The following is a 15,588-nucleotide window of genomic DNA, read 5'->3' as shown; positions in this document are numbered from 1 at the left end:
AGGATGGCAGAGAGAAGAATTTATGGCTGGTTATTTGAAACACTGTCAAAGATATATATATCCTTGGAACTTGGACAGATTTCAGGCTGTCGTCTCACACGTCAGGAAATCTGTTTGGGTCTGCAGGCTAAGAGATTGGATAGGATGCCCTAAGTCAGTACTCTTGGTAGAGTGGGGTTCCCATGTGCAGAACTCTGACCAACTACAGAAATTGGGTTCAGATTATGGCCTCAGTACTGTCAAAACCGTGTTCAAATGATCAGTCCAGTTAGCTGAACTTGGGACTGAAAGGTCGTGTCATAGTTGTCTGATTACTCTGTGAACAAGGTTGTAAATGAAATAAGCTGATTGCTGAGAGAACAAACACTGTAAAATTTCATGTTGTACTTCTTGTTTTGAAGTAAAAAGTTCAACCTTCAATTGCTCATGTTAACTGTGTATTTTTCATTTGTTTTCTGATATTAAAGGTAAAGATGTGGTGAACCTATTTATATCACAGGTCTTCATAGCATTAGAACAACTCTTACAAACACCCTTAATAATAATTTTAGCTTTGAGTGTTTACAACTCAAAAACGAGCTCAGTGACCCCTATTTTAAAGCCGTGAAAATTGCATAAGGAAGTTATGGGTTGCAGTGGTTGGATCAGATTATGCTAATGAGGGATTGGTTGATCATCTATTGACTCTTTGCAACTTGGCTGTTTTGCAGGCACATCTCTAGGACAACGTAAGTGCTACGTTAAAAATGTTAGTTAGCTCAAATAACTCAAATTAAATAGCTCCTAAATTGTCTAGTTAATTTGTCAATCAGGGTAAGTGTCAATGGCAGCTTCTAACTGTTAGTTCAAATAACTAAAATTAATTTAGCTTGTAAAAACAGTTGTCCTTCATCTCTCCCCGCCCGAGTGGCAATTTGCGAGCAAAGAAGATTGAGTGTTAAAATTTCTGGTTCATTATTTTGTGGGTCGGGAAAGTTTTCATCTGGCACACATAAAGCAACAGTGATGTACATGCTGCGAAGGAGACTACAAAAAGGTCGTTTAAAGGTTAGCTTTTACCTTTCAACATTGTATTACTACAATGGTAGACAGTCTTTAAAATAACCTTTCTGCTGTGGGCATTATGTCTGGAGAATCAAAAAATTATTATTAATTTTGCTCATTGTATTCACTGTGAAATTTACAGGTTACAGTAAGCCATAGAGCACTTTGATTTAACCAATAACATGGATTCACGAGTTTAAAAAATGCCTGATGTGGCTAAGGATGTTCAGAGGTAACGTAAACAAACCACAACAAAACAGTTCAGGACTGTACTAATCATGTTTATGTTAAACAATAAATATACAAAGAGAAGAATGTAAAGAGGAAGAAATGAACTCATTAAGTACTCATTTGTATATCAAAAAGGAGCTACCCTTTCTTGAAAACTAACCTTTACATAATTTTAATAATGTTTACAAGTTTGACTCATCCAAACAACCAAAGAACAGTTAAAACATTTCTATACTTTGCCCTCTAGCAAAGACTTTCAAGATAAAATAGAAACGTCACAAAAAAGGGATCCTTATGGTAAGAGTGCTAGTTATTAGCAATGTCTACACATAAGTCTATGGCCTTGTTTCTAATCTTCTCCATCACCAATCTCATCTATAACCTCAAAGCCCTCCATCAAGTTCAAATCATCATTGTTGGCAACCTCTTCTGCTTTCTCCTTTTTCACTTTAGCTTTTCCTGGGCCTGCAGCACTTCTTGCACTCCTCCTTGATCCTCGGCCTCGCCCTCTTCCCCGAGCTACACCTCCCCTACCAGCTCCTCCCCTAGTTTGATTCTTCCTCCCTCGTCTGCCACCACTAGTCGGGGTGTTTTCTTTGGGAGGTGTAGCTTCTATCTCTTCCTGTGAACTGCTTGGTGTCTCTGATTCTTGTAGCTCTTCTTTCTCGTTGTCCTCGCTGGTGCCAAGTTGGGGGGTGATGGAGAGTGGTATCTTTGGCTCCTCTGGCGCCTCTGGCTCTTCACTCTTCACAGGTTCATTAACTGTCAGTGGAATGAAATCTTCTGTCTCCTGTGAAAGGGCATTTTTGAAATAAGCATCCGTGTCTTCATTCTTGACCAAAAATGATCAAGAGATCAAAATAGAGAATGAAAACATTATTACTGTTTTTAACAACTTGGGGTTATCATTGTCTTTTCACTGAAAACAAATGTAACTTGTCGGTTCTTTTAGCATGTATAAAATCAACTGGATGCTTGCCTCAGTCACTGCTGTTGAGCGGCAAACAAGTGGATGATGAATGACTGTCATAATTTCACTTGTGTATTTGTCATACAATTTACTCTACAAGCTTTAGATTCTGATTACTTCCAATGCTGCAAGTTGCAAAAATCCTCAAGAAAATAATTTTTGACAAGCAGCATTTCTGCTTGCACTTACATCAAGTTGTGGTGCCATTATTGACAGTGATAGGTCATTTCCTGAATATTCTCCAATGCCAGCCTGCTCTGCATGGTCAGATAAAAGTTCTTCCTCCTCCTCTGGTGTCATGGTTGTATCTCGTTGTTCATCACCGCTCTCTGTCACAAGGGAGTCATCATTCAAGTGTTCCATATTTTCCATGCTTACATCTAAATCAGCTGCTTCACACGTCATCTGGGCTGCCTCATCAGTGCCTTCGGGTGCCACCACAAACTTTGTTATCTGTACCTGTTAACAATGTTTGGAGTTTAGACTTTAATGAGATGACAAACTTGCAATAATTCATGCAAGATTACAATGTAAAACACACACAACAATGTACAGGGTGTTCACATCTTAAATAATTATGATACGCTGCTAAGTGAGTAGTCGTCAAAAGAGAAAGTAACATAAACAAACCCAAAAAACTCAAATAAAAATGAAATGAAACATTGAACAAAACACAGGTTTTGCTGGTCTACAAAAAATTATTGCAAAAAGACAGGGGTAGATTGGGTGGCTAGCCAGGCTTGGCTGGATCCCTTTTGGAGAAACACAAGATAAAAAGTGAAAAAGATTGTCAACATTATGGCAGAAGTAAAGGCAAACACTCGGGACAGGTACCTCATTGTAATTTCTACTTTGTTGCATTGATAGCATTTCTGGGTAGTAGTCCCAATTCTCAAATTGCAACATTTTAAGGGCATGCCCCATTGACTCTGCAACCCCGAGGTACCAGCTAGCCACCCCCCTTGAAAAATAGGTGTGTCCAATAAATATGGCTGCAAGGGGAGTTAATTTCATTTTTTGAATGCTCAGGTGCCAAGCACAAAATCATTGTACTGAATTTTATTACATGCTATTGCTTGGAGAGTGGCACAGGGGTATTTTCGTGATGCATGATTGGCTGACTTTATTTCCTGTGAAATGTGAATTAAAGAAATTATTCTTTGTGATCTGTGACCTGAAGGTTTTGCGTGACCTGTGAAGAACTTGAATTATTAACCAATATTCGTGATTTCACCACTCTATTCTACATGATTTTGTGATGTGAGTCCTCTGAATGGTTAGAGTCGTCTGTCGCATGTGATTTAGGTATGTGATTTGCAATATGGAGCCTTGGCCTTAAATGATTTTGCTTTCTTTAAACACTCTAGTGCAAGAGCAGGTTATTAAAAAGAGTACATTACTTGCTTACTTTCGTGATTCGAGAAAATGAAATTTTGATATCCGTGATGCGTTATCCGCAATTTTTTTGGTTCGTGAACTGTGCCAGAGACCCGCCCTATATGACCCTCTCCTTAGCTTACAGGATCATCATTTTTGTGGCAAAGACTAATGCACTGCTACTATTTTCATGGGCAATTCCATTGAGACTACATGTATTAGCTTTCCTTGTTTCATTTCTGAAGTCATGTGATACTGGAAAAAATGCATCTACACTAATGTAGCCAATTCTAATGCCTTCATAAAACTGTTAGTTTGCATGCTGTTGAATCACTTTGAACATAACCTTGAGTGGAGGCACGGTGGCCTCATGGTTAATGTGCTTGACTCCAGAGTGAGCGGTCTGGGTTCGAGCCCTGGCTGGGGACACTGTTGTGTTCTTGGGCAAGACATTTAACTTTCAGTGCCTCTCTCCACCCGAGAGTAAAAATGAGTACTGGCAAATTGTTGGGGAAACCTAACAAATTGCAGGGGAGTGACCTGCGATGGACTAGCATCCCGTCCAGGGGGAGTAGAAATACTCCTAGCCGCTTCATGCTACAGAAACCGGGATAAGCTCCAGCAGTTATGAGCCATAGGCTCCAAGGCTTCACTTTTAAGTAAAACACACTGGTAAAATCTCCAGTTTAACATAGGTGGTTCTAACATTTACTTCAGCTCGTAAAATCACCAAGTGTGACAATTTCAAATGACAACAAACCAAGAGCAAGGTTGTCACAAAGTTTTCAATCAGGTAGTTTTGTTTGTTTGTTAGATTAGGAGGCTAATTTTGCAATGTTTATAAAAGAATTGGAAGAACTACCAGACAGAGTAGCTGGCTGAGATCACCAAGCACTTGATGATTTTGGCTCAGTGGCAGCCAGCTATTTTTGATGACCTTGAAAAACTGCTTTTACACAGTTCAACAGAAGGCCCAGTAAAAGTGACCTAAAGGAATTTGACACTCTTTTCTTACGTTTTAAATTCCCATCATGTCAATTGCCAGATGTTTCTTTTTTAGGGGAAATTAAAATTGACCACTCAAAAATAAAGAACTAACAGTATGTACATGGACATCAATGCAACATGAAATGAACAATCAAAGAAATCTTGCACTGCCCACCTCTGTTGGTTCATCAGTTTGCGAGTCCTTGCGATGAATTTTCTGCTTTGAAGCTGATGCTTTGATGTCTTTATCGAGTACTTCATATAACACCACCTCCTCTCCTTCTTTCGGCTCCAACACTACCTCTAACTCTTTATTTCGAGCTAACTGATGTTCTTCATACTGTGGGTGCTCCTGGACGTATGTCTTGAACAATAAAATGGTCACAAACTACAAATTAGTATTAGAAAGGTATATTGGGTTAGCATACTAAGGTCTGGATTTGAGCCCTGCCCATGTACTCCCCAAAGTACACCATGTGCTCCCCAAAGTTTTTGGTGAGGGTGTTTGGTGTGAACTTTGAAACCTGTACCCTATCTCAGACAAAAATCTGTGATTTTCCATACCCTGTTCAGGGCTGTCAATGAGCGCCGTAACCCACAGCACCTGTTACGGCCAAGCATGCTTCATGACCCCTTGATGGTACGCATGAACTTGCCTGCAGTTGGTACATTTCACCCATAAAGTAACAAGTTTGTTACAGGTGTGAAGATCAAGGCTTCAGAACAGCCCTGCTGCTTCAGACCTGAGCCAAAATTAGTACACTGCTCTAATATATGACTGCAGCTAGCCAGAAATGACTTCCATTTGCATAAACATTTGAGAAGGGTTGCTAATGCTGATGTGGAAAAAAATAGTTTCCAATACCAAGCCAGAGTGAAAAACATACTTTACTTCAGACCAAAAATGTCTACACCCCTTTTCAGATAAAATCGCTCAATAACCATACCTTTTAGGGCAGCACATACTTATATAGTCCATATTAGGGAGTTTCCCCCTATGCTTTGGGGCCAGGTCCATGCCTCCCTCAACTTAGGTGTATAATTGAGTACCACGGATTTACAACTCGAGGAGTAACCCTGCGGTCGACTAGCAACCCACCCTAGGGGAAGAACTTACTCCTAGTTTCTTAGTGCTATAGAAACTAGGTTAGGCTTCAGGAAGTTCTCATTGGTTTAATATACAAAGAGGATGACTGGGTCATTCTCCATTGTGTTGATTGGAAGTGTTGATCCTTTTGCCTTGTGGTCTCTGTAACAGCTATTGGACAAAAAGACTGTTACAAGATTATGACTTTCTGTAGGAGTTAAAATAAAACCATGCCACAACAGCCATAACTACAGTAAATCTTAATTCAAACTCAGATCTACATACCTGATAATTCTTCTGATGTTTTTTGCCTTTAATATGACTTATCACATCATTTCCACAGCGTATAAATGTCTTGCAAAGGCGGCAGTTAAATCCCGACACTGCTTTGACAAACTCACAACCTGTTAGGAAAGGAGAACAATGCTGAACCATTCAAACAAATATGCCAATCACTTTTGAGCCACCTTCACATGAATCAGAAATAACACTATTTTGCAAAGGCAGGCAAGTATGGCATATCAGGGCGTATGTAAATTGCAAGGTATTGAAAGGACAACAAACAAAACATTGCTTACTGCAGAAGGGATAGCCTCCACACACACACAAAAAAAATCAAGGCAATTTAAATTCCTCTTCAGTTGACCTATCAGCTACGTGAAGCAAAATGAATAACTTTTTACCTAACATGTTCCTCCCGCTTGTAAAACCATCAATCCTGACTCGTGCCTGTGTGACTGATGAGATAGTGATGATATTGCCATCTTTCATAGCCGTCTTTCTTGTATCACATGTGTACTTGACGAAGTCTAGATTTGTTTCAACATCTGGTGACTGTACAGTAGCTGGGCTGAACACATCTGCATCACTGGCCTTCTCTCTTTCATCCAATTCAGCACCAGTTCCTGCATCCTCCGGCTCGGACTTCTCTGCAGGTGTACTTCCCTGGAAGAACAGCAAAAGAGTGAAAACATGTTCTTTTTTAATTCCTACATGCATGTAAAATTTGATACCTATTGTATTAAACTGAAAAAAAAAAAAAAAGGTTAAACAAAAGTAGGGCTAACTTGGACCCCAGAAGGAAGACGTAGGAGGGGCAGGCCTAAGGAAACTTGGGAGACCAACTGTGGAGATGGACAGGGGGGAGTTTGGATTCAAAGTCTGGCTGGATGCTGATGCATGTGCTAAGAACCAACAAGTTTGGCGAGCAAGAACGCAAGGCCCTATTTCCCTTGTAGGAAAATGGACATGATCATGATAATGATGATGATGATGATGATGATTGCATTAAACTGATTGGTCACATATATCATTTAACTCTAAAAAGATTAACTTTCACTATGGAAGATACCATAAAGTATCATAGACATTAGTAATGACAGAGTTTTCAAGATTGAGGTGCTTAAAAGAGAATCTTAGCAAAAGGAATTCTTATTCAACACAATAAAGCAATCAAAACTTAATATCTCTTTACCAGCTACTATTGTATCATACCTGAGTGAAATTCTTGAACTCATTTGGATCAAACTCTTTTCCCTGATTTTCCAAAACAGTCCTGGCATGTCTTTTACCAAAGAGATGTTTGTGAAAACTCTGTGTACAAGAAAAAATCATGTATGCAATGAGTCTTCACTAACAGTTAAAGTACTTCTCTGAGGTAAGCAAAACAATTTTCCCCTCAAAATCCAAGTATGGGTGTTAAATACTAGGTACACGTTTCTGTAAGTATAGCTATTTAAGAAAACCCTTACCATCGGTAAGTTACAGATGATCTTGCATTCTTGACAAATGTACTTGGACCTTTTCCTGTCAAAAAGAGAGATCATCAAAGAATCGACGTCTTCTCCAATGAAATTGACAGACTTTGGAAGATCTGGCTGACTGTTTTCTTCTGGAGGGGTTATGTCAACATGCTCTTGATCTTGTTTGTCATCTTCTTGAGATGCGTCTGGCTCCTCTGTGTCCTCATCTACTAAAAGATATCATTAAGCACATAATTAAAACAAAAAAGGAAAACAATCTGGAAGACACAACTGTAACACATATCATCCTTTGCATTTACAGTTGAACCTCCACTAACGGTCACCTCTCGACAATGATCACCTCTCCACATTGGCATTGGCCACTGAAGTGTGTCCCAACTGCCAAAATAACACCCAAGTAGAAAAAGTGATGAAATGTTAACCTTCTTTATCTGCTTCCTCTTCCTCCTGAATCTCTTCCTCTGCATCTTCATCCTTTGTGGTTTCCTTCACATCAGGCGTTACTGCCTTCTTGGCCTGCTGGCTCTGTGCTCCCCCTCCACCTTGCCTACCTCTGTTCTGTTGGTTTTGTCCAAACCGGTTGTTACCCTGTTGCCCACGGTTACGATCAAATCTCTCTCTTTTGTTTCCATAGTTACCTCCCCCACCCCATCCATCATTCCTCCTTTTGCGATTTTGCCGCTGCATGTCTCTTCCACCAGTCCTTGGTATCAGAGGTGTGGGGAGTAGTCCTCCTAGAGGAGAGGGCATGACCTGTTTAGCCCGTGCTTGAGCCTGCACTTGTGCTTGAGCATTTGCGTTAGCCTGTGCCTGCATGGCTGCTAGTAAGGACTGCGTCTGCACCATTGCCATAAGCTGCTGTTGTTGTTGGGCTAACTGCGCTGTCAAACCAGACCCCAGGCCACCTGTTCCTGACACACCCAATCCTGCATAATGCATAATGCAAAGTTAGCTTCTCAGTGAAAACATAACAAAAAGATTAACACAGCAAACAAATAGTTTTTGAGCGCAAGAAGCAATTCCAAGCTGTTAATTTAGTGAAAGACAAACATGAAGGTCAGAAGAACAAGGAAACTATAGAAACAACAACAGCACTTAACTCACGATTAGTATTGAGTAGTGTTACTCTACCAAGAAGAATTTGAACTCAACACCTGGATGATACTTACTCAGTGGTCGAATATTTGCTTGCACAAAAAAAACTTAAATCTTACACAACATCTTTTTTAACTTGTACCTCTGCTTTGAAGACCTGCACTTATAAATATTACAATAAAATTTAAAGGAGGTCACTCCAAGAAGCTTCCTTTTTTGTCTCAACCTATAGCAAGGAAACATTTTGTTTTTCCACTCACCAAAATTTCAGCCTCTAAAGTGCCTGCTAGCCTGAAGAAATTCATATCAAAATAAGCCTGAACTATGACTTTGGATGCCACCATTTTGAAACCGTACTTGGCAGCCAAGCTGTGTTTATGTGACGTCATTCCGTCCAACTTGAAATTGGCAGGATGCAGAAAAACCTGCAACTGACTTGGCATCCTTCAAAAGGTCAGCAAAATGTACTTTTTTATCCTCTTCACTATCTTCACTGGTATAATTTTTGGGGTTTGGAGCATGTTTGACTTGAAATAATACAGCCAGCTCAAGAGCAGCCATAATGCAGAGTGGTAGTTAAAAGGCTTGTCCCTTGGACAGAATGACATCACAAAAATGCAGCCTGGGTGCTGAGTACTGTTCCAATGGCCGCAACGCTGTAAAATTTTAGGCTTATTTGGAGACGAATTTCATGAGGAAAACCTGCACTTTAGAGACTGAAACTTTGGTGAGTGGCTAAACATAGTGCATGGTTTTTATTTGCATTGGCAAAAAAAATATGTTTTTTGGAGTGAACTTCTCCTTTAACAAATTGACAACAAGTAAGCATTAATTGTTGTCCTTCTGTAGCATATTTCATTGATTGGCATTTAAGCACCGTTTATAGTTAAGCCAATGTTCCAGGCTTTGGCTGATCCATTGCATCATCAGGGATAGAAAATATTCTGCTGTACAATCATATATAGTAAGAAAGGTGATGAGGTGTGATGTAACGACAAACGATGTTGATTAAAAATTGTGACACATTTAGGGAGTGTGAGATATGTGTAGGGTACAATCATGAACAGCTACTGTTTTAGTTTGATTTCTCTGTGACTGAATGAAAAGAAACTTGGACCTCCTAGATACAACCAATCGGATGCAACACCAGAACCAATGTGCATTTTGTTCGAGGCTTAGTTTCAGTTGTGTGTATCTGCTTTGCATTCTGCTTTTACAACATTTGACAAATAACTATCCTGCATCCAACAACATCATGTAAAAAGCCTTGTGATCAAACAGGAACTTGCACTACAGAAGAACTGCATAATACATACAATACGTAAAAGACTACAAGCTACATTTTTAGACTTGCAATGGAGACTGCTATAAATCTGTGTGAGCTGTAAATCATGGCCCTGCATGAAAGAACTGTAGAAACCAAAATTTCGTCTGCTTCAAGAAAATGCCAGGTTTTGTTTTTTTGCCAAGCTTCCATGATCTCTTTGATCTCCACTGGGAACACTGAGGGATCTGGGAAACAAACCTTCCTCTTTTCTTCTGCGTGGCGAGTCATTAAGTACTTAATGAATGATATTATTACATTGTGCACATTTCACAAACAGTTTGCTCAAAACTTAGATTGTTTTGTCAGGTCACTACACTGGATATTCCAAAGAATACTATTACAAGAGTGTCTCCACTGTGTCAAAGTTAAACTGGATGGTGTGCAGATGCGGTTCGATTGCTATCACTAAGAGACTGTGGGGAGGCTTTGGCCTACATGTACCCAAAGAGTTGTTACAGAATCATTTAAATTTACAGTGCTCCAAGTACATTGATGGTTAGCTCCATTCCATGCTATCACGTGCCTTGTTTGGTTTGTCTCTTGGCATTTTAAACATTGAGGATTTCTGGCAGCCAGCGGTCATTACTGCAAAAGTCCCTCTTTTCTTGTGATCACAAGACTTTGTTACATTGAGTCAATGGACTTTGTTACAAGGAAATCCAGGTTTTCACACCAAACATTTACACAAACATGTTAATGCTTAATTGTGCACTTTACAAAACATACTGTTAAGTGTCACTGGGGATATTCCATTTGTGGTTTTGGCACCACAGGAAGAAGGGGAATGTCTACTACAGTTCATTTAGAGTAAAGAAGAAATCATTGTGTTCTTCTTTGGTTTAAAGTTTATCCTCTAAGCAGCTACATGTGTTTGTTCCTACGAGTCGTCAAACAAAGCCCAAGCTGGTTGCTTGCTGACATGCGGTGTGAATGTATGTCAGACTGCAATTCAAAGGTCTGTGTCTAACAGTTTGTCCAGTCGATTAAGATGGAAAAAAGAATCCAGGGTCATTTTTGCACAAGGTACATGTAACAGGATTTCCAGAACTCAGATAAATAACCAAATTGTACACAACAACACATATACCTGCCACAAAATGTAAAATTAATGTCAAGAATGGCATCTGGTGAGAGAAATTCATGTGTATTGTACATGATATGAAGCAAACTGTTGTAAGGAGGCCAATATCCAATCTTTGCGCTATCCCACTTGGCAGCTATACAGGGGAAACCTTAACCCCTTCATCTCCACCGGTTAAATTTCTCCTGCTAGTCAGAATAAGTACACTCAAATTCACAAGTGTGACATGTATGTTCTTATAACCAGGCACAGCTGAAAAAATGTGATTGCACATGTAGATAGTAACAGTAAATGTACAATAAAAGAGTCAGGGACTAATGCATTCCAGTGTTGAGTTCAAATTCTTCAATGCAGAGGGGCAGCATTATTTTATCAACAAAACAACAGACACATGACAAAAGATGGAGATAAGCAAGTGCAAAACATCAGAACAAGGACAATATATTATTACTCCTTCTTCTGTCATTATAAAATGAGACTAACAAAACACGAAAGGCTTGAAAGATGATAGTTGTAATGCAGAACTGCCATTTTCAGACATCAGTTGGCTATATTATGACTGGCAATCATACAGAAGAGGACTTAGTGGTACGTCAAGCTTTAAAAATCACCAAAGGATAACACCAATGTATGACTGCCTAGCCTCTTGCAGCTAGTTCATAGCTTAACAACAGCCCTTTTGGTAGCTTGCTATGTAAGTCTGCTATCAAAATGTTTTGTTCATTCTGACCAGGTAACCTATTGAAGAGGTCAACCCCTAGAAGAATTCTTTGCAACATCCAAGGGTGAAAATGATCTGTAGGATTGTTAATACCTGTACAGTTACTGCTCCAAAGATAAGAAACAAATCTAATAACAGGGTACAAGAAAAATTCTGATTCCAAGCAACTTTCAAATTTTGCTTGCCCAGGACATTTCCCCATTTGCTCAGGTCTTTCAATGGACAGCAGAAGACTTGCCTAGCCTCTTGCCATTGGACAAGTGAGAAGAGAATGTAACTTGTCTGAAAAGAAAATTTACTTGTCTGGGACAACCAGACTGTTGCCTCATGTACTGGAAATTACAAGCACTTTGAGACAACTGGCACACTGAACTTAACAACTTGACAAGACAACAGAGTTATGTAAAGAGTTACGAGGTTGCACACGAGGAAAAACTGGAGAAGAGCACAGTTGAGGAGAGAGAACTCATATAAAACTTAAAAGACATGTAGACTACAAACAGTACTAAAGAGAACTTGGAGAGCTTGTTAGGCAATGCCACATAAACGAGTGCAAAGTAAAATTCAGTCTCACAGCAGTATGGATTGACTGATCAATCAATGACATAATTTACACCAGACCTTGCAAGGGATTTGATGGCAGCTCTGGCACTGAGCGATCGCCAGGCTTAGCACCCAGGATTCCAGGTCCCTGATTAGAAGGGCCTCTGTTGCCTTGCGACCGATTATCGTTGTTGCGATAGCGGTCCCTGCTTTGATTACGATTTCTATCGTTCCTGCTATTGCCTCTGTCATTAGACCTGGAGTTGTTCAGGTGTCCCAAAGGATAACTGACAAGATTTGACTGACTTCCCCGTCGCTGGTCATCTAGATATGAGGAGTATGAAGGCTGTATATAAAGTGACAAAACAGAGGCAAGAATTGCATCAGTACAAAAGCACTATTCATATTGCCATTTTCCTTCCTGATGAAGAAAGAAAAAAAACCCATAAGCATCATATCGAATGGCATGAATTCTGCATTTAAAAACACGACAAGTCAGTTGAACACAAGCCTGACTCAGTGCCATTACAGTATATACAAATACAAAAGACATCCACAAAATCCCTCCTGGTGTAAAGAATATATACATAAATGCTGTTGCCATAATTGGGTTTTGTTGCAGTATAAGCAACAGTTTATCTCCTATGTCGTTCACTTACGTCTACTTGTCCAGGAGAAAAAATGCTAGAAGCTTTCAAGAAATGCATCTCAGGATTTGGAAACATGAAGGCACAAACGCATTATACAGTCTCTTGCTTTGTACAATAAATCTCATTGAAATCCGGATAAGACAACTAAAACTGAGCTTCTCATACCAAACCTAAGAGCTTTTGACTTGAAACCAAGCCATTAACACATGACAATCCTGACATACACATGAATCTATCATAAACCTGCAGAGACAGGTGTTTTGCAAGCTGTAATATATTCCATGCCACAGTTTAATCGTCAAGATGCGTTTATCTTGGATATCAAAAGTAATAACAAATTATGATAACTTTTCCATCCTTATGTACCATATTGTAGAGTAATGTCACTTACATTGACCATCAATAGATAATACATTTGCACTTTTAAAACACATGGGATTTATGCAGACAAACAGTGGAGAGTTGAATATCATTCAGTAACCTAGTAAGACAATATCCATGGACATGCTGGTGGGTTCATGAAATAATAAGAATGTGTACGGCAACTTTAATTTACCCACTTGGATAACTCTACCACGTCATGACAATTCTCAACAAATGAGAAACTCTGCAGACACCTGCACAGTATTTTAAATGATCAGTCTCTGTGTTTTTAACTTCCAATTTTAGGCATTTGTGACGGCGTCACGGAATACTGACAGCTGTAAATAGGAAGGGGATTAGTCTGTAAACAAACTGTCCTGTTGAACTGCTGATCAAGAGCTCAAAACAGTTTGTAGTATTAAGGAGGCTATTTTTTTAAAGCCGTACTCAGCTTTATTAGAGCTATTGTAGGCAGGAAACGTTTGGCAGAAACATGACATGTCTGCGCAAATTAAAGTGTGTCGAGAAAGAATGCTTGAAAGGTTTGACTCTGTAAAGATTGGCCTACTGTCAGGTCAGTGGCCCGATTGAATGTACAAATGTAGACCTGCAAACGATCCAAAAAGTGATCCAGACACAACTTGTTGTAGAGTTTTTCAACTGAAGTTCAATAACAACAGCGCTGAGTGAAATAAGCTTGAGTTAACTTCTAGAATCAGTACAATATTGCAGCTGTGTCACAGCTTTTTAGTCATGTCTGGAACTCAGCGAGGACGGTTTGAAGAGAACCAGTGAACTACTAAGCTTATATGATCGTTGAGTTTTACCATGCAAAGTGTAACAGAAAGGTGTAACAGCCACGGATGCAACGCATTTACTCTTTCTATCTCCTAGTTGACAAAAGACATATTCAAGATTAACACATTCTGCGAGCCAAAGAGGGCTGTCCTCAAGGATATCGAGAAATGCAAACAAAGAAAGTGAAATAAAGCTTAAGCTTTAGCAGAAAGCGTGTCATTCTCAGTCGAAAGGTCTTTTACAGCGTGAAGTTAGACAAGGAAGCTTCGGATTTTCCCGTAACACGTGCTTTCGGATCAATTAACATTAAACCACCCATTTCACGTTTGCTTTCCCCGCAATTTAAATAGATAGAGCTTACTTCGGGTGAAAACCTGTCGCGGGAAGACCTTCCTCTCGAACCACCACTGTCCCGACGAAAGTCATCGTCTCGCCGCGAATCTCGATCACGGTCTCTATTAAAGCGCCTGTCATCGTAATCCAGTCGATCGCGTCTTTGGTTAGAATTTGACATTCCATGCTGGAAGTTGGAAAAAGCCTCCGAAAGTGAGGGGATGTTCAGAGGATACCTTCCCAAGCCTGACATGTTCAAATTTCCGATCAAGAGCACCTACGGCTGCTAAAATGGCGAGGGAACACGAGGGACTGCATCCGGGAGTTTTGACTTCTCCTGAAAGTTCCCGGATATGGAGTGGATTGGACTTCAGGGGTACTTACCATTTACATGGGAAAACCGGAATTTCCAGTTGGAAAATCAAATGGTTCGCGCCATTCCATGTGGGAAGCTTCAGAAAATATGGACTGTGATTTGAGGTGATGCTATTTTTCTGCTCTTTTAAGTCTCTCTAGCTGATGTGGATATACTTTATAGTGATTCCCTCTCCCGCAACGTCGCATTCAACTGTTTAACGTTTATGCCTGAAATTTCCAACCGGATGGGTTTTGTAAATGGTAAGCACCCCAGGAGAGGGTGCCGGATCTTTAGCGACATATAAATGGGGTTACCCAAGGAGCTTGGAGGGAGGGGGGCGTCTCTAGGCAAAACATTGGTGATGTTAACTGGCTGCCTGGCTCCGCTAGGCCCTATGGTTATTCCAGGCAGCTAGTACTCTAATTTTTACTTTTAATATTCTCATTGAAATTGTAATTTTTTCCTTTAGCAAGAGTGAGTACAAATAAAGATTGATTGATTGGTTTATTCGCTTATAAAGCGACTAGATAGAGGAACCCAGAGCTATTCGCTCTTTCGTCAAAGAAAAAATATTACAAAAATGAGCGACCATCGATGAGAATTGACTTTACCAAATACATATGTGGCAAGGGACCTCAAACGAAAATGCTGCCGAGCAGGATCTGTAATAGATCTGATCGGCCAAACCTAGAGGTAGAATTACAATTAAGCAAAGTTGAAATCTAAAATGTCAGAGGAAAAGTTAACACCACCGCGACATGATAGATTCCAAACTAAAAGCCAAGCTGCAACCGTGGACAGTTGTTTCGACCTGGTTGTGTCCGGGGCTACTCCCCGGGGGCTACTTCCCGGGGGCTACT

General features: G+C 40.0%; 1 protein-coding gene across 2 annotated transcripts; it reads right to left on the bottom strand.

Annotated features, from left to right (window-relative positions):
• Nucleotides 1-1,304: 1,304 nt before the first annotated feature.
• On the bottom strand, nucleotides 1,305-14,678 carry LOC110046740 (uncharacterized). Of its 2 annotated transcripts, none has more exons than XM_020752440.2 (10): nucleotides 14,399-14,678; nucleotides 12,305-12,572; nucleotides 7,882-8,385; nucleotides 7,448-7,668; nucleotides 7,191-7,289; nucleotides 6,380-6,641; nucleotides 5,982-6,100; nucleotides 4,785-4,973; nucleotides 2,435-2,704; nucleotides 1,305-2,065 (listed from the first exon to the last, which is right to left on the bottom strand). In XM_020752440.2, the coding sequence occupies exons 1-10, from the start codon at nucleotides 14,621-14,623 to the stop codon at nucleotides 1,625-1,627; spliced, it is 2,598 nt and encodes an 865-aa protein (XP_020608099.2). In that variant the 5' UTR covers nucleotides 14,624-14,678; the 3' UTR covers nucleotides 1,305-1,624. The 2 variants fall into 2 exon arrangements, with proteins under 2 accessions (XP_020608099.2, XP_020608100.2); XM_020752441.2 differs by having other exon boundaries at nucleotides 7,448-7,665.
• Nucleotides 14,679-15,588: the final 910 nt, after the last annotated feature.

This window comes from Orbicella faveolata, unplaced genomic scaffold (genome assembly GCF_042242905.1).
Source record: "Orbicella faveolata isolate gen_17 unplaced genomic scaffold, um_ofav_v1 contig_24, whole genome shotgun sequence".
Classification (NCBI taxonomy): Eukaryota; Metazoa; Cnidaria; class Anthozoa; order Scleractinia; family Merulinidae; genus Orbicella; species Orbicella faveolata.
The sequence above is the reverse complement of the archived record's forward strand: the minus strand, read 5'-3'. Positions and strand labels throughout refer to the sequence as shown.

What these genes read in the sequence shown, in the direction of transcription:
- LOC110046740 (XM_020752440.2), bottom strand. Translation starts at nt 14,623, where the DNA reads ATGTCAGGCTTGGGAAGGTATCCTCTGAACATCCCCTCACTTTCGGAG. An exon ending in GCGACAGGTTTTCACCCGAA is followed by an intron (nt 12,573 to 14,398) that starts GTAAGCTCTATC and finishes CTTTATATACAG; the next exon opens with CCTTCATACTCCTCATATCT. An exon ending in AGTTCAAGAATTTCACTCAG is followed by an intron (nt 6,642 to 7,190) that starts GTATGATACAAT and finishes CTGTTCTTCCAG; the next exon opens with GGAAGTACACCTGCAGAGAA.